We start from the raw sequence: 19,493 nt of genomic DNA, 5'->3' as shown, positions 1-19,493 counted from the left end.
TTCTCGGAGTCCCCTCACAAGTGTTTTTGGTGGTAACAGGGATCTGAGATGTCTGTGTTCGTTACAGACACCGACATAAACAATTCGGAATGGGTTCGTACGACCAGGTTTACTTGCTGCTGGTCTAGTCCAGTGTATACATAAGGCAGAGGCGGAAGCACTTCCCTTTACAACACGGAAAGCGATGCAACTTGTGGCAGCGTCATAGATAAAACGCGTTGCTCAAGGCGTAAACTGTTTCGGTAAACCGCGTAGCGTCTGTCTTCTCTCACTTTTTTCAGATCATACTCTTTTGTGCACTGGCACCAGTGGCTACTCTGACATATACCACATCCCCTGTGCGTCTATTTGCCCCATTTGCGAATGACCTCGAGGTGAGTTCAGACGGGGCATGTCACTAACAATAACGTATGTTGTTAAGTGACCATTTTTACCTGTGGAACCTGAATACAAAGAGGGTGCCATGCTTATTTTTAGTACACAATGTGGGTCAGTGTATCGTTGTAAGCAGCGTTTTATGTCAAGTAACATTCATTTTACAAGGTCTAACTTCTGAGACGTTTAGTGACTTACTATAGGGGCTTTGATTTGTACTATTTGCGCAATTTGAACAGTAGAAATATTGAACTTCTTCCGCTGGTTTTTCTAAGTTTAACTGTAAGCCATCGTGCCATCAGAATAGACGTAATCAGGCCTGTGTACACGGCCGTTTTCTAAATGTGCTTGCAGGCTTTCCTGACTTGGACACTAATAGCTGATTATTATTTCCGCTCACAAAGAACAAAATACTTCATGCGCATTTTGCGCCCGTGGAAAATGATCACGAACTTTCACGAGCTTTATCTAGATAATAATCCTGTAATGGACTATTTACTACCTCAATTTAACTGCAGTCGAGCATGGAATTAAATTTCACTGCAATTGAGGAATGCTTAAAAATCAATCTCTACTCCTTAAAATGCGAAGATATGACACGTGGCAGCTGGCAGCGCTTCCGGATAGCTGTAAATTTTGTGTGCCCTATCCGGCGAGCCTTTTGTATAGTTTTTGAAGATGTGATGACCCGTATGTAAAGTAGCATAAAACGTTTACCGTACGTGTGCCGTAACTGTGGTATACCATGTGTCTTCACAGACATTTTTCGAAACGATAGGACACTACGACTTCCTGCAAACCAGCCCCTTTATGAAGCACCTGGCTGAAACAACGTGCAAGAACCGAGGGACTCAAGCAATATGCGTGGACACCCTTTTCGTGATCACGGGGCTGACAAAACGGAATCTTAACATGGTAAGGCAAACCTTTTGCGCGAACTAAAGCTCCCGGTTTTAAACGCCAACGGCGAATAAGCCAACAATTGCACTCTTATAAAGCATAGACAGAGGGAGATCACTTTTTATAGTAAAGGAGATATTAACCCAACCACTGCGCTTTCTTTGTGGTGCTTACGTAAAAAAGAAACTATAATTTTCAAAATATTTGAAATTTAAAATAGTGGCAGCATCTCCATTGCGTGGATGATGGCCAGGGTGCGGAGTGCAGGGACACGAAATGACACCCACGTTGCGCCCCGAGTGACATCCGATTTGCGCCCCGAGCGTCATTCGATTTGAGCCGTGAGTTGCACCTTGATTGTTTCCTAATAAAACTGCAACTCACGGCTCAGATCGAAGTTTGCTTGATTTTCGGTTGGGGGTGGTGTGCGCACGGATGAACCCGGACGGACAGTGGGAGGTGCTAAGGCACTCCGCACCGTTACAGGCGAGGGAGTAAGCCGTTTTACTCTTGGGTACTAACTCACGGTCGTAGCCCAATGGGTAAGACGACTGACATTAACTCTGTCTGGACTACCTGACACACGCTCGAACCCTGCCGATGCCTGTGTGATTTTTTGCGATGATAAATGCTATGCGCACGGACGCAGACGGACATTCTGTGGTCCTAAGGTACTCCGCACCTAATAAATAAACAAGGTACCATGATAACCACATATTTGTGGTCACATACACAAGCCTCGTCATAAAGTTTGTTACAACACTTAGTCTAAACCTGCAGAAACACCAAAAGACCGTCGGTAGCCCGTGCTTACTGATTTGAGGCTGACAAAGACCGAAAACAGTCTTCAGGTCAAGACCCGCGTCTTTCGACATATACAGCGATGGAACGAATGTCTGCCATGGCACCGTGAGTTTTGAGCATGCAGAGTGACGCCAGAAGTGGAAATTTAATGTTACGTAACTTCGTTATCTCAGATCCCTGCGTAACCGAACGCAGCATCTTGCGCAACCCTGGTACGAAGCACAGGAACCGAGATTCGTTCACTGGTGGCCATTTAAGGCGAAAGCAAATATAAAGCTCACTCTCAGGCTTTCTTTGTCTGTTTATTTGTTGTTGCATAATGGAAAGCCTACAGAGTTCAGAAATCGCCCAGGCCATCAACCCCTACTCCATTCGTACACACATACCAACTGATTCACAAACAGTTGTTCCAAATTTCCGCAGAGGAATCCTTTCGCCCCTCGCCCTCTAAATTCTCTGCTTCCGCTCCCTATCCTTAGCACCCCATCTCTTCATAAACTCCTAGCTATATGGGCTTTGACTGCGCGAAGGAGGCACACGAGGCGGCTTTAGCCTAACACACTGTACCCCTCAACACAGCCTCCTCTCGTATTCCCAACCCCTGCTTGCCTGGAGCCACTAATGACCTTCCGTGGCATCACCCTCCATCACACGATGTCATGCAACGCACTTTCCACTTCACCCCTAGTACCCTCATAATCTACACTCTGAAGACCAATCGACAAACTTGGCTTTTCTACTAGGGCCATTCTCACCCCCATCTCAACGTCTTTGTTTCCCAACCTCGCATGCACGCACTGCGGGGCTACGAAGGTGCACCCCACGCCACATGGTACTACCACGCCATGTCCCCCGCTCTCCTCCCCTCGACTTCTGGCGGTCTCCCCCCGCGTCGGACGCGCCGTCCCTTGGTCAACAAAGCTCGGATCCTAAGAGCCGCTCTTCCGCGGCTCAACCACCCACACTGCGCTGCGCCTGTAATAAAACGTTTTCTCACCCTTTCTCACTTTGCACACAGGACAGGTTCGTTTTTAGTAACCTCACGAGATTACACTTTTCGGTGTTCGAAAAAGCCCAGAAGTACTGGGCATGCTTTGATGGCCATAGAAAATAAACTTTACCTTTCCCCATACCTTGACTGAATGTTGTCAACCCGCTCCAGTGGGGCGTGTTCCAGTACAGGACTCCATGGTTATAGCCGGCCATCCGCTCCCTGTTCTTCGACCGAAGCTGGGAGCAAGGGTCGGAGCTGGTCAGTGTCATCGTTTAATGTGAAGAGTATGGTTGAAATTAGGAGTGAAGTCTGTGTAACTTGGGCATGGCTGTCCCGGATATGTGGTATAGCGCTCTTGATGTGTGGCAAAAGATGCACTGAGGTATTGGGTGAGGAATATTTTGTCCCAGAGAGTGTTGTTGGGGAAGCTGTTAGCTTGGATCTAGAGAAGTATGACTCCATTTTCTTTGGTAAGCTGCTAGTTGGCGGAAGTAGACTGTTGACGGGTTAGGTTGGCCATCACGGTGTTTTAATATCGACTTCTGCCCTGTCAAGGGACAAAATGGTATTTTCACTTTCCAAAACGTGAAAGCTTTGGTTAAATGAATGATTGAACAAGAAGCGTCAGTACACAATGATCTGTAGGCTAACTACGAGCGAGGTAAAAAGTTTTTTGTGGAGCGCCCAGGTGCCGGAAGCGGCACCTGGCCGCTCCACAAAAAACCACAAAAAACCGTAGATGTATCGTTTGGACTGGATAGGACGTTCAGCTGAATGAGGCGGAAGGATTTGATAGCAGAGCTGTGCCAACTAAGGTGTGTCCAACTTGCTAGTCTAACGGCATTTCAATATGGGATGAGGGGCGGAGGATCACCAGTTGGATGTCATTTAGGTGTGATGTGGATGGTCAATGCAGTGTTCGCGTGCGCTCTTTGGTTAAAACTTCGGCAGAAGTTGGTAAGGGGCGTTAGGCAGGAAACCTACGGGAGTGGCAGTGGCAAGGCGGTCGTGCCTAGCCTAACGAGCGTGATCGACGTGCTGCCTGAAAGAGAGCGGGGGAGCAGGGCCGGCCCGTTACCCAGTGGAGGAGTTACTTGGCGACTCTCCTGCACTGCCTCATGGACAGCCTGGTTGCCGGTATACCCTGAGCCGTGTGTCCTGGTATCCACACAAAACGTACAGACGTACCGTTACGAGCAAGCGCACTAATCACATGTTGAATCCGATGAAGCATAGGGTGATCAGAAGGCGTTATCCCGAACTAGCCTAGCGTCATTTGGGAATTCTGCAAGGATTAGAAGTAACATTGTAGACATGTGTACAGCTAGCTGCTGATCACGTGAATCCCACTGGTAGGCGGAACACTAGTGCAAGCGATTGGTTCGAGCTGTGCAATACCGGAAAAATTAAAGCCGTTCCACTCTGTCGGAAGTGCAGAGCAGTCATTCGCCATAATGGGCTGTAAGCCGCTATCCGCTTACTGCTACCACGCAATGCAATTCAAATTTTCCTCCTTCCTAGTACTCGCGCGCCCCCTGCCTGAAACTGTGCCAGGAGGAGTTTCGTTCTTGTTGTGCTTGCTTTTCCTTCCGGACGTGCCGGCGTTGCACTGCCACTTTTTTTTTCGCTTACTATCGTAAAAACCAACTCAACGAGCGTACCTAACTAAATGAACGCGGGCGCTACCGGTTACGTATATCTTGCCTCACAAGTACCTACAGTTTTCTTTGCGAAAAACAGCGGAGAGATGTATGACAAGCGCCAGCGGTTCACGTGTTTCGAATACATATGACTATATAAACCGCTTGGCTTTCAAAGCCTCTCGATTACGCCGCGACGACAGGCACTACGACAGAACACTGTGTCGCTCTACTTGGGCCCATCGAGCGAGCTACGACTACAAGGCGAGTCCCTAAAGTGCTCTGCACTTAAAAGGACAAGGTTAGCGTGCCTGGAAGCCTTACGCCTAAGCCACGTTCACGAAGTGAAGCGTCAGTATAACTTTCGATAATGCGTGTAGGTTCAGGCAAAAGGCTGATCAGTTCAACAATTTACATAGCGCTACACGTCACTTCCATGGCCTTTGTGAATTGTTTTAGTTCTAGGCCCATGTATTTACTTCACGCGCCTTGCGTATGTTTACGTACATCTCCTTACGTACGTATGAAGGTGTCTATTGAAATAGCCAAATATCCCAAAAAGGCTAACTAATTTTGCCCTTCATACGTACGCGTAGTTCTCTTCAGTATAAAAAATTGGAAAGTTTTTTTTGCTCTCAGTGTTTTTCTACCTTATCTACCGCGCTGTTGTTACGAAAATATTTGTTGAGTCAAGCATGAAACATCACTTTCATTTGGACACTTTGTTTTGCTAGCCATAATGACGGAAAGAAGTACTGGATCGGAGCAGGAGTAGACCACCTCTGGCTGGGAAAACGGCCTGGCCCAGTGTCTTGTTTCAATATCACCCATAAATGCTTCCTGTCTTGAACTCAATTGTTTATCGATCCGATCAAAAATAAAGTGCATAGATCGCAGCGACTGGTGACGTTTTACTTGCTAGTCTCAAAATGGTGAAGGGGAAACGACGCAGGTGTGGAAATTACTTGTTGCGAGAGCATAAAATGAATGGAAATTTCATGAGCAAGCGTATCATTTACATTTTGGCAGGTGCTTGCGTTCGTTCGTCCACCTGAGAAATAAACGAAGGCAGTGAGGCCATTCGACAATAGCGCGACGTTGGGGGGGGATGGACCTGGATGTGAAGTGGAACGGGGCGTATTTTTTCTGTTCAAACGCGTGTCCGCTGTAACAGTAATGATACTTTACTTACGAGTAATATGAGTTCTTTTCGTAGGATGGTTCCTAGCAAATGTGATGATGCAATATAAGTTTTTTATTATTACAGACACGACTGCCGGTGATTATCAGTCATTTCCCTGCGGGAACCTCTGTGAAGAACATGGCCCACTTTGGTCAGGTGACTAACACACCTTTTTTCTGCGTGTTTTTTTGCATTTTTAGGCACGAAGCACCGGCTCGGGCTGTCGGCGTCTCCTGTTGTCGCCTCCTGTATTCCCGGTACTAAAACACCCGGGAACTGATTTTCCAACACCTCGCGCTAGAACGCAACGCGTACTAAAAGAAAAGTATACAATGGATGAAACCAGTTCAAAATAAGCTAACATTAGTTAAAAATTTGTCGAACGCTCCCTTTCCTCTTGAGCAATTGTCAAGCACAAGCAGAAGCTGTTTGTAGACGAGGTATAATTTGTGTTACAATCAGGTACCCACCTGCTCTCGACGGTAGGCCTGACCTGGTCGGGAGTTCGGTCGAAGCCACAAAAGGCATACTTAACTGGTGCAGCGGTCTCGTTGATCACAGAGGACGAACCCCCAAAGCGAGGCACGTGCATTTCACTGTGCTCGCGTTGACCCTTGCGACTACCCCAAACTGGGGCAGATGGGGCAGGCAATCAGCGCGCGCCGTCTGGCAAGATAGAGACTTACAATCTTTGAGTGTACTTACACACTGCATGCATTGGATTGGATTGGATTTGGATTTGGAATGGATTGGAATTAATTGAATTGGATTGGATTGGATTGCAATTGTATATCTGTACCCACGCGTTGTCACTCATTTACATGCGCGAGTGGGCAATGCCACGGGTGATTTACGGTAACAACAATCCCCAGTGCTTCGCCCACTCGTCATGATCCACTTCGTGGAAATGCGTGAATATTTTAGGGGCGAAGCTCCTTAAGGCGTGGGTCTGTCCATCATCGACGTATGTATGTAGCCACCTCTAGTTTAGTTCTTGGATTGTTTACTAGATGGCATGGCTACCTCTAGTTTAGTTCTTGGATTGTTTACTAGATGGCGGTATTTGTATATGATGAAAAGATGCGCTTGGATTGTTTACTAGATGGCGTGGCTACCTCTAGTTTAGTTCTTGGATTGTTTACTAGATGGCGGGGAGCGTTGTAATAAAATCCGTTCGCTGTTGGCGCGCGCTCGGAGTCGCCCAATGGATAAGGCTGCAGATGTGCGAGCCCGCGAGGCAGAAGCGCTCCGTGAAGCTGCGCGACGCCGCCGCCAAGATCCTGCCGTACGAGAGCGGAGGCCGAAGCGTGTCGTCTGGCTGCGCGACGACGCCGCCAAGATCCCAGCGTTCGAGAACCAGAGGCCCAAGCGTCACGGCAACGGCGCGAGGACCCTGCCGTACGCGAAGCGGCACGGCTGCGGCGCGAAGAGGATCTCCAAAACGTCAGAGAACGGGAAACGGCGAGAAAGCGCGCGTATCGGCAGGCAGACCCCTATGCAGTGAGAGCTCGTGAGGCGTCTGCAAAACGCATCAGGCGAGCTCAGCCCCAAGGTGCCGACGCGCGGTTTAAGCGGGGCTTTCTAGACGTTACGTTCGGACACAGATGTAGTGGGCGAACTTTCACTGAAGAGTCACGGTTTTACCGATGATTTCCCCTCAGGAGCTTCGCCCACTCATCATCATTCACCCCGTGGATATGCTGTGAATTTTTTTAGTTGACTTGTCGGGCGTTATTATTATGAATGGCAATCTTGTCTCTGGAGCACTAGCCATCTGTTCTTGACTTGTCTTTGACAGATCATTTATGAGAAACACTTTCAAAGATTCGACTACGGCCGACGAAAAAACCGGAGGTATTACGGGCAGGTAAGATCTCACGACAGTTTTATTGTTTTCATACGGTGAACATGTCGCAGAGGTTTGACTTCATGACCCGTATTCCTCTCAGTTTATTTTACTTATTTACTCCCGATGCCGTCCATGTATTACAGAGGACAGCAGTAATCAAGCAATTAAACATGTCGAGACCATACAAAGGTTCCAAAAATGTACAATAAATGAACTAAATTATTATTGCCTGCTTGAAGGGGGCAAGCTCGGTAACGCAGACGCTGGAAACTGGAAGGCCCTTCCAGTGCACGCTGGTTTTTAGAACGAAACAGTCATGGTACTGTTTAGGTCTGCATAATAGCGCACCAACTTCGAAGTTGTGGTCGACGCAAGGAGATACATGAGTGGGATTAGCAAAAAGTGCTTCTTTAAGAATTAGGTTTGTGTGTGAGAGAGAGAAAAAAAAACATTAGTTAGGAGAAAAAAAAGGAGGTGTCGCGATTGACCTAGGGGTCGTGCCCTCCTTTTAGGGCTCCAGACTCTTCTGCTCCCATAGTCTGAGCTGGCCATAGCTGCCTCCCATAGCGCGACCGTGTTTGTGGTGGGGTTTTCTGACAGCCAGATGGGCCTGCCCTCATATGTGGTTTCTGCTATAATTTTGGGAAATGTACGAAAACTTGAAACAATAAGTAAGGTAGAGATATAACCAAGATTTAACCGTCATTTTATTTCTATTGCACGGGCCGAACGCGCAGGTTTTGAATGTATAAGTCAAGCATCCAGGTTTTATTTTGGGGTGTTGAGGTAGGTAAGTTATTACCGCAGCCCCCAGATGGATGAGGCATACTTGATTTTCGGTCGCACGAGTGTTTTATATGATATTGGTTTAAACGATGTCGGTCCAAGAAATAAATTTGCAGCTAAGAAAGCCAAGCGTGCGTATGGCAAGGCCACAATTTTTTAACAAGCGTTTCCAGGAACTGTTTGTTGGTAATAGAACCCCAGATATTTATACGCACGAGATTCAGTACATGTGAGCCATTGAGGTAATAAGTGGGAGGTTGGCGGGGTAATTGCTCGCGAAAGACTCATGAACTTACATTTGTCTACATTTATTGTAATTACTTTCATACGCCATCTTTTGCAGCATGTCGAAATGCTACGATGGCCCTTTTGAAGACGCGTGATGTCATATGGGTTACAGATTTCTGAATAAATCATAAAATTACCTGCGAACAATGTCATAAAGAGTTAACAGTAAAACTATTATATATATTCAGAATTAGCGGGGCCTAGCACGGGATGTAACAAGGCAAGGGTCAGAGTCGTGGCCGCTGGCGCAAACATAACGAGTACACTTTAGTGAGAAATATTCATTCAACTTGATGATGTTACTGTGAAAATTAAGCTTACTGTGCTTGAAAAGAAGCAGGTGATGATGCACAACGGGATACGCCTTGGCAAAGTCAATGAAAATGCAATCAATTACGAATTAGGGACCCGAGACAGACAATAGGTCATTGGTAAACACTAGCCTAAATGGCGCTTTGGAAAACCACGCCGATGCTTAGTAACGTAGAAATTAGACTACGCGAATTTAGCCATGCTATCATAAATTATGCGCTTGTGAAGTTTGCGTGGGGTTGACGTTACCAAAATTGGCCTGTAATTGATAATGAAATTCCCATTACGAGATCTGTCCACTGGAACCACTTGCCCGCTTTCCGCTCGCCTGGAACCGTTGCTGCCTGTTGCCAGTTCAGCTACATAGCAGCATGATCGGCATTATAGATGACAACCTGCCCATCACAGCCGGCTACAATTGAAGCCACCGTGCCGACAAATTCCTGTGTGGGGACGGCGCGCTCCGTCAGGTTGTGCTAAATTGAATACCGAACTTCGCCAGCTTCGCTTCACTCTAAGTGGTACCTGCGACTACTCGCATAGAATGTAGCGGTCGTACTAACCAATACCAATTGTGCCGATGAGTACATATAATGCCGGCCAGTGCCGCGAATTTACGGTTGTCTAGACCTGATTCCTAGCTATGCTGACTTCAACGTATATAAAGAAGCCACACTACAACCGTACCTGCAGGTTCAGCTAGAATTCGTTATTTTCGAGCATTTCTGGTAATTTAAACATTTGCAGACTTCATCGGCGGTGGCTTTACGTCGAGAATTCTTTTTTTACATAAAGGTCATCTACGCGCGTGCGGCCGTTCCAAAGAAGGTTTGAATTTGTTTAAAAAGGCTTCAACAGTGCCGTTGTGTGGGTGGAAACGCCTTCATTCTTGCGCGAAAACAATGTTTTTCAGCTAAGGGAACACTAATCGGCGGCAACCTTTGCAATGGCTGCGGCGTTATCATCATAAGTGGAGCCACGCTTGTAGGAGCTGTCTAGGGGAGTCTGACAAGCCTACAAATGACAAATTAAGTTCATTATGACAGCCGTCCCTGGTGAATGCCTGTGGTGAGAGCCGAAGTTATCTTAATTCGGGATATTCTTTGCTCTCCTGCCGCCGTACCGAAGCGATGAAATCTGGCGAAAAGAAATCGCCTTTACGAAATGTTTTAGGGACCGTTCTATAGTTGTCGTTCCATAGCCATTTTTGACGTTAAATGTGCACAGTAATAGTGTGCTCATGATGTGTAACAAATTTGCAAAGTCACAATTATCGATTGTAATGCAGCAAAGAAAGTACTCTCATGCCTCATGGTACTGTGATGAAGTTTAATGAGGAACATGTTACGCAGGGGAGGACAGTAAGGCTACGGACAACTCGGACTGCTTTTTATGGAATCCCCGTAAATGTCACAAAGAACAAGGCCGTCTTAGTCGGCGGCTTTTCATGACTGGGAGACATAACAGCCAGGGGATAGGGGTGCTAAATTTGCTGGGCTGAAAAAAGCAAGAAATAGATCTGAAAGGAGACCGTTCTCGACGGTGGTATTAATGAAGTAAGCCTCCACACTAAGGAGATGTAAAAATATTCAAAAAAACTCACCCGACACTGTTGCACACGAGGGATATCGGCCTCGTCACACCAGAGAGTGGGTGTAGGTGGAACGTAATTGTCAGGTGACACGGAAGAGGGGCAGCTTGGTAATTACATGTTGTTACCATCGCACTCTTTCCGGAGATACCACGGAATATTCTAGATGCTACAACGCTCCCTCCCCATGTTATTGTCTCGTGGGAAAAGTCCGTCTTACACTGAATCCAAATGTAAAAGGACCATAGGCAGGGTGAATGCTCAGTCCGCGTTCTGGTACAGCGCAATAGATTTGACACATCAAAAGTTTTAAAAGAGGCGAAAAAAAGCACATAGGCAAGAAAAAGAACTAAACGTTTGCACCAGGCAATTTTGTTTTGCTATCTTTCGAGCAGCCACGGGTTCCCAAGCATGCTTGGTCCGTAAGGTATGGGGAGGTAGGAAATCAGAATTATATTAACATCGCTAAAAGTACACGAATTCTAGCTGGCTCACGACTACCCTCCTTCCCACGATGAACCTGTGTCTAACTGGCTTCTCTACTTCTGGAAAGGGCATCGGCGCCTCCAGCACTACCCCATCTCCGCATTCTAGAGGGCTCGATTACTCATGCGAGAGATAAGGCTGCCGAAAGTGAAATAGCAGAGTCATTGTGCCAGTTAGTAATGGCTGCATACTTTCAATGCATCGTCGGTGCACGCATTCAGGTGAAAAATACAATACCAGACATCACCTTCCACTTCGCCGTATGGCCGCCGTCTATTCGTCTCTTTTCCAGAGCGCCCACTTTAAGTGAAAGTAACAATGCCGGAAACATATATATCTAAGCCAAACATGCGATGTTGCTTCCGATGACCATTGTCTACGCAACTCAGGCTGCCCTCGTTGACATTCATCACCGCGCTTCTTTTCGATTACAAATTATGTTGTCATTGCAAGGATAGCATGGTACGAATGTATATTGCCCAAAATAGAGCACATTTCTAGCTGCTAGGAAGTCGTCTTTTGCTCGGTCACATTTTAATTTCACATTTTCTCAAGGCGTGGTACTACCACCTGCAGATTAAAAGAGACAAACAGTAGGGGAACCTTTGACGTTCCAGATACACAAAACATTAGACATACACATTGGTTGCACAACTACAACAAACAAGCTGCGCTCAGTTCGAAATGACTGTATATCTTGTTTTATTCTGAGGTATTGTTCCGGCAAGGCGAAAGAGAAGCTGTTAGACGAGAGAGTAATGTGTCGAGCAGCCAGCAAATGTGAGAAGGAGCAGCATATATGTCGCATTAGAAACACTGACACTTTGCGGGAGACTTTATTTAGCGAACATTGTTCTAGTGCGGCCTTTTACGGGTACTTACATCACCGTGGAAGGGGGGTCCAACCTTTCCTGAACCTGGAGCCTCTGCCGCGTTCTTGTTAACCGCACGCTCACGTTTTTCTTCGTCGCCGAAAAGCTCTCATCTGCCACCAACCAGAAAATAATGCCCTGCATCAGGTTCACTGTTCGCCCTATACTGGATCCAGGCAGATCTTAGGGGAGAAACTGTGCTCTGGAAGCTTTGCGCGGAGGGTATAGAATGACTGCACTATTGGTCCACTTTATTATTATCTATTATTTACTGATAGATAGCTCAAGGGCACGTTTGGGGGCATTTTATGAGGGATGGAAGATCGAATAGCAACGATGTAAACGAAAGGATAAACCCAGTTCCCCCCAGTATTAAATCAGCAGAAGCAGCAGAGCTTTGGTTCTCTTTCGTCAGCTCGGACGCAAACGGGCGCTCGTTGGAGAGTGGCAGCGTCGGCGCCGCGAAAATTCATAGGTCCAGGCAAAGAAATTGGCGGCCTAACGTTAGTGGCGGGAGGTTCCCCTTCTCGCTCCCGTAGCGGGAGGAAGCCTCATTACAATGACTGCGGCGCGCGGCTCGGGGAGCGGGTATGACTGATACCCATCACACGGGCACGTTCAATACGGATTGAAGCGCAGGGCGATTGAATTTGTTAGTGCTCACGACGCATCGCCATTAATACACGGCACATTTTAATCACGATCAAGTTGTTACAACGGCTGCACTTACCTACGTGAGATGGCTTGAAAAATGTATTTCGTTAGCGGGGTCCGGAAACTTTGCGCCGTCGTAGATGAACGTAACTATATAACTGTTATCGCACGCTTATTTAGTCAAGTTATTTGATACAATCTATGGCGTTATTGAAATTTTCACCTTGTCAGACATTACTCAGCGTCGACGAAAGTATCACCGCCGCTGAGCAACGCAAATTTCGCTGCGCTGGGAAAACTGAATCGCGTTTGGGGAACCGGGATTGAGTTCTAGCGGGATCGGGCTCGATCGGGATTGAAACTAGCGGTATAAGAGCACCCCATCCGGATTGAGCTCGATCCGGATTTAGTCAATCACCATTTAAAATGCCCTTGTGACAGAGTTATAACGGATTATTTGTGGGCAAAGAATAAAGGATCCGGTTATAAAGAGACAGACGTGCTATCGCTCGACGGAATGATTCGCACCGCAGTTTAAGTGAAAATAATACCGTTCAGGGCCTTCTTCGAGTGGTATAGCCGGTTTTCAGACTGGTTATACTGCTTTAGGTGAATATTTCTATGTTTCCAGTTATAAATAAGATCAATGCAGCGATCTCCCCTACACACATTCACGGTTAGCGATTAACAATACTTTAAAGAGAGTCTAACAAGACTGATTTTTCTGTGTAATCTCTCGTATCAGGAAACCCCTCCGGTGTACGACGTCTCGCGTGTTGGAGCTCCGGTCGCTCTGTTCTTCAGCCTCGACGACTGGTTCTGCAATATGAAGGACGTCGGCTGGCTTATGAAGAGACTTCCCAATATTGTGTTAAAATACCAGGTGAGGTCATCGCTACTATTAAAATATATGTCCAAGTTGTCAATTTTCACTGTTGCTATGAGTATTTATATGTATTGGGATTTTATGTAAATTAATTATTAGTAAATATTATTTGCTCATAACTACCCACATGTGCGGTAAAAACATTTTAGTGCTAATAAACGGATATAAATGTGAGATAACTGGAATTGTTTATGAATCCTCAGGAGTACTTCATTACCTTTAAGTAACGTAATGGTAACGTAATATAATAGTTCTTCTTGCTTAGCAATTTATTAGTGCCCTAATCACTCATAGTTATTAGTGAACATAACATTTACAAGATATGTTATTGTTGCTTTTCTCTACGTTTTTCTAAATAAAGGCGTTATCCCAACAACGACGACGTCATTTTTGTATAAGTAGAGCTGAGTTCGAGCGCGTGCAGTAACCGGTGATGTTCCGTGCGGGGAATTTTCCCTTTTTCGGGGAATTTTCTGCAGTAATTTTGACGAAAAGGGAAAAAGGAAATCATTATTAGATGGATGTAATTTTAGGAGTCGCTAGAAAAAAAACGAAAAAAACAATAATGTAAGTACACCAAACCTCACATTATTTGTTACTTTTTTTCAGTTCTCTTAAAGCTTCGTCGGATTTGTGTTCAAATATCCAAAGCGGTGTTGAGAGCCATAAGCATTCAAGACCGCTTCCAATCCCATTCATGAAGCAAGAGGGAGAATAAAAAAAAAGAGTATTCAATAAGAAAGAGCAAGTAAATCGTGAAGCGGCGGAGGCTGAAGGGCTCAAGCCTGTTTACATGTATTCCTGTACAATATACAAAAAAGTATTTCGGGTGCGCCTTATCCCGCGTGCTGTCAACAAGAGATGGCGCCAGCAGTCCCGGGCTAAGCGAAAATTACCTCAATTACCCAACAATGTCGCGTTCTTCGTACAGCAAGTTTTAGCTTAGAGCCTTAAAATACAAAATAAGGGTGCTGTTTGGTACAAAACAAGAAATGTATAGTTAATGTTGCGGGACGGTTTAAGTAGTTACCATTTATTGCCCGCCGAAACTCCGATTCACGAACGGCGTCTGCACCCGGAAGGCTACGTAACGTAGACATAAGTGGCACTAGTCTGACGCCCAAAACCGAACAGAAATCCACGTAGAGGTGTATTAGCTGCAAAAAGAGAATGCCAGGAAATATGTAGGGGATTTGTGAGAAACCTGCGGGGAAAATTGCTGAAAATAGGGAATTTCTGAACCTAGAAATGGGAATTTTTCTATCGAATACGGAACATCAGTGGCAGTAACTACTGAAGTTACTAATGGCGATTCAGACAGTTTGCTTGGCGTTTTGCTTCCGCCGTATGCTCTCGCATGCTTCCACCTGTCTCCTTCGCATGCACCGATACTCGTTCCTGCCGTCGCGTATTTGGAGAGTCGACGACTCTGGTGGATTTCACCGCCAGTCGGTTGACTTGCATGACTGCACCAGGAAAACAAAACTCAGTAGGGGTCCCTAGCCCCTCAATCCTTTCTGCAAATAAATTGAAAAAAGGATTGAGCAAGTTACGTCATTTTAAAGATGTCCACAGATAGTGCTCCCCAACTTTTTACAGCTACACTGGCTAAATTCGGCGATATGTCATGGACAGTTTTATTAAGGTGTTCTAAGCAGAGCTATGAATGCGAACAAATTAGCGCTGTAGGACGCGAGGACTGCTGATTTCCAACATATTTAGAGGCGTCAGCACGTTCCTTCGGCATTCGCGTGGCGCGGCGCGTCGTATCAACTGCTCTTTGAACGGAAGTAGCGGCACAGAAGCCGAAGCGCAGCAGAGGAGGAGAAAGAGCTTATTGGCTCCGTAAACATTCTGGCATGGTGGTAGGGGCTTCCTGAAAAACGACGTCAGGGCATCTCCTCAATCTTCAATCCTCCGTGCAGAGCTGCGTCCTTCCGCTCCCTTCCTTCATCGTCCGTGTACTGTTGCGGGCGGCTACATTTTGCTACTGCCGAGTTTAAGCGTGTACTACGGTACGCATCCCGTTATGAGACGGTTAAAATGCACGCAGGCTAGGAGCCGTATTGCTGTTACCGAGGCCGTCGGATGTCGGTTTTTTGTTGGGCCTTTGGTTTATTCGCCATAAAAGGCCGAAGAAGCTCTTATTTAAAACAGCATGAAAACCATGCTTAGTCGATGGCCCTGCCTTAGTTGTATACAGGCTGAGCGGGAACAGAATGTTGACTCCAGATAAGCGAGAAAGGTGCGCTCTATGTACTGTGCGCATGGCCCTTGTGCGATGATGGAGCTATGCCGAAAACTAGCTTTTGGTTGTTTAAGGAAAAACTGTGGGGAGATGTCGCGTATCGCCTTCGTCATGTCACAAAAAATATACGGGGAATTCGGGCATGCGTTTCTGTGATCGAAACTAAAACGGGCGACTGGGCAAGTTGTTACATTATGCCTTGTAACAGCGCAAACAACACGAACAGCACGATGCAAGAAGCGCCGTCTTTGCGCCCTCTTCTCTTCTTGTGTCGTATCGTTCGCGCCGTTACTCCGTATAAACGGTAAATTGAAGGAAAACAAAACGTAAATAGCTACACGAACTGCAACATATCCGCCCCTATTGTCAAACTTGTAGCTGCAAAACTAGCTCTCAAAGCGCTATCTCGGCTCGTCATAAGGCTGCAGCTGTAAAATAAATCATTTGGGCAGGCGTCAATATAAAAACCAGTGCAACGTGTATCAGGAGTACCTCGATGGACCAGACAATAAAGTGTGCCTTTTTGGACCAAGCGCAAGTAAGTGTGTCTGCAAAGATTTTGACTACCGCGTGCACTTGTACGCTTGTCGAGGGACTTAACAGTTGAAACTTCGTCCACTTAATTGTATGGACAGAAAAGCGAGCTTGAAATCCATCTGCTCTTGCTCTTACCGTCGTACGGAATCGGCTGCAGGGACAGGCCAACTACGGGTTTACAACCTAACAACATGGTCTTATTTCGCTGCGGGTACGGTAATTACACTCGCGCTTGCATAAGCTTACACGAAGCGCGGTGTGGTGAGCATAGAGTTTCTTAGTATACTAGAGAGGAAATTGTGCCTCGTAAGAGATGTCGTGGTGGGGTTTCATGGGAAGACCCCCCTTTTTGGCTTGGGCTTCGCATGACAATTGGCTTCTTGAGCGGTTTTGGGGATTTCCTTTCTTCACTATGCATTAACACGTTTACGAGCTACAAGGAAGCCGAAATCCTCCCTGCTCGGTGATAGCCGTGTTCGGTGAAACAGCAGGCAGTGCGTGATCGCATCTAACGTTGCTCATGCCGCAGTCAAAGGACGCATGACTGAGCGGATAATATGCCGCCGAGAAATTTGTAGCCGACGAAAAGAAGAAACCAAACGTACTTCGACGAAGACAACATACGACCACGGGAATACGACAGATACGGGCGCTTGTATGCGTCCTATCTTGTCATCGTGCACCACTGTTTAACGCAACGTTTTCTTTTTTCTTGTTAAACTAGTTGGCGCTCGGTGCACCGATTCACCACGAAGGCAACGTTGTAATAGACACGCTCAAAAAACTTTCCAAACTCTTCAAGCAACTTATTATTTGCAATAATGGTAAAATTAATAAAATCAGAGTCGTTAATGAGTTCCCCTCCCCCAAACTATTAACTTTGTTCGTAACTACAACCCTGGCCCGCGGTATACCAGGCACAACTGTTCCGGCAAAAATGCGCTTTACTTCCTTTTCCTTAGTTTTAAAACAGCTTGTTTTTATTTTCAACTTACATATTTGCACACAATCCTTTGCGTTTTCGTTGCACTTTGTTTAAATTTGCGGTCACTGAAACGTTTCAATACAAGCCAATGATGAAACTAAGGCAATCGCAATGTATAGTGGCGGTCCATGACGACACAAACGGCCTTGATGTGAGCCGCATAGACGCTAGCGCCAGATTCCTCTCTAGTGTATATTGTAAGAAACTCTATGGTGGTGAGCACGTGGATCAGAGTGGCGCTACGCGGCAAGCCACGTGGCTGGACCAGGTGGCTTCGGCAGTCGTCTGCTGACCTGTAACGGCGCCAGCCATGAAAGCGTAGACGCGGGTCAATCCAACAAAAAACGGAGAAGACCAAGGCTGCCCTAACACGGTACACCCAAGACAACGAGCCGCGTGCACGATCAGGGAATGACGCAATCATGGCATCCGCAAATAAACGAAGTAGGCGCCGTGACCTCGCGGGTCTGCAGGAACTCCCAAGGCCAGGTGTGACCAAAATGCGGGACGTACAGTGCGCGACACCCTTGTCTATAACACTGAGTTCAACTTCAATTGTACGTACCTCTTTCCGTGCCGGTCAATCACCGCCGTCTCCCCGCAGACCGCTTACGTGCCTGCCTAGTCCCCTCGTACGGAAAGGAGTGAGGCGCGCGAGGTTACACTCGACCGCCTCAGCCCACTAAGGAAGGGGCAACATCAGCGCCTCTGATACATAGCGCGTCCGTGAAGAGCAAAAGGGATCGCCTCCCCACGTATCACACATGTCCCGTGAGGGTGGGGAAGAGGGGGGGGGGGGGGTTGCTTCGCATGAAAGCGTTTGGAAATACGCGTCCCAGTCCTTAGTAAAGGAGAATGGGAGAGCTGGGAAAGCCCACCCGGGGCTCCGACGCTCCTATAGGCGAGTAGAGAAAAAAGGTCAATCTCGTAGTTGTCGTCGCTGCTTCCTCATCTTCGTCGATTACAGCTTGCGTAATTTCAGAATCCTATACCTGGCGAGTTTTGAGTGTATTATAAAGCTTGTGAAATTTTCTCATAGTAAATATTTTGCACGTTCACAAAATCTGTTTACCCGCCCACGATGCAGGTTCGAGATCCAAAATTCACCCACCTCGACTTCACCCTAGCAGTGACCGCGAGGAGTGAAGTCTACGAACCCATGCTACGGTTTATGGAGCGCTACCGCCGCAAGAGACCCAAGGCGGATTACGACGACAATGACATCAACTGAAGCATTCTTACAATTTATCGGCTTGGAATGAAACAGGTGCTGACTGTGAAATGGCGAAAACAACAGAATCACGTTAAAATCTTCATTGAACGATAATAGCAATCACTTCTTGGGCTTTTGGAAGAAGTAACTTAAGACGTGAATCTTATGAAAAAACTGATTGCATGAGCGTATTTTTTCGTTTGGCTACTGGCTCATAAAAATAAATGAAATTTTTATGAACAACACTCGGTTTGTTGTAAAAAGGCTTCCAGAACCTCTTTGGTGTCATTTTAGCCTCTCAGCCAAAGCACACGTCAATTTTGATGCGTTCTCTTACCCCGCGATGTTCCTCTTTACTGCTCACCGCCAACCACACCTGATGGTAAATTCCAATTCCAGATCCCGAGTGGTCGCCGGGCTCCTCGGCAGGCTACGCTGCTACCTTAAAGGGACACTGAAGTGATATGTAAACATTGCGGGATTACTAGCGCAAATTGTAGTCAGGAGTCCCCAGGCCATGTTTCGACCACTCTAGGCGCGTTTACGCGATTTTATTTAGTAGAAAAACTAATTCGAAAATGCTGTCCTCCTCTCTTTACGCTCGCCCATTTTCTGTGGCGTTTTCGTGTGACGTCAGGAGGGGATGAGCTGGCAATTGGCTGCGGCGCTACTGCACGGCTCCCCGGCCAACAGAGTCAGTCGGCCCAGCGTTTCGTCCGCCGGCCGCCGGCGGGTCGTCGCAGTCCAGGAGGTTAAAAAAAATTGGTTGGTCGCAATTCGTTCGCTTAGTTGAAACGAAGCCAGGACACGTTTGTGAATGGAAGAATGTGCCTTTCTTTACTTGGTTTGTTTGTACACTGTATCTAGCTCCAAGTCAAGGTCGCTTCACA

General features: G+C 46.7%; 1 protein-coding gene across 1 annotated transcript in view; it reads left to right on the top strand.

The window, feature by feature from the left end:
* LOC144144475 (gastric triacylglycerol lipase-like) overlaps positions 1-18,647 on the top strand; it is a 37,661-nt gene extending 19,014 nt beyond the window's left edge. Inside the window, exons 6-10 of the mRNA XM_077675934.1 lie at positions 282-374; positions 1,135-1,290; positions 5,981-6,052; positions 13,480-13,617; positions 18,478-18,647. Coding sequence (XP_077532060.1) covers positions 282-374; positions 1,135-1,290; positions 5,981-6,052; positions 13,480-13,617; positions 18,478-18,621 — 603 coding nt within the window. The 3' untranslated portion in view covers positions 18,622-18,647. The remainder of the gene's footprint in view (positions 1-281; positions 375-1,134; positions 1,291-5,980; positions 6,053-13,479; positions 13,618-18,477) is intronic.
* The last annotated feature ends 846 nt before the right edge of the window (positions 18,648-19,493 follow it).

The sequence above is a fragment of the Haemaphysalis longicornis genome, unplaced genomic scaffold, assembly GCF_048455015.1.
Source record: "Haemaphysalis longicornis isolate Haplotype H1 unplaced genomic scaffold, Haemaphysalis longicornis Haplotype H1 scaffold_7, whole genome shotgun sequence".
Taxonomy (NCBI): Eukaryota; Metazoa; Arthropoda; class Arachnida; order Ixodida; family Ixodidae; genus Haemaphysalis; species Haemaphysalis longicornis.
Note: the sequence above shows the minus strand (reverse complement) of the source record. Positions and strands in the feature narration are given on the sequence as shown.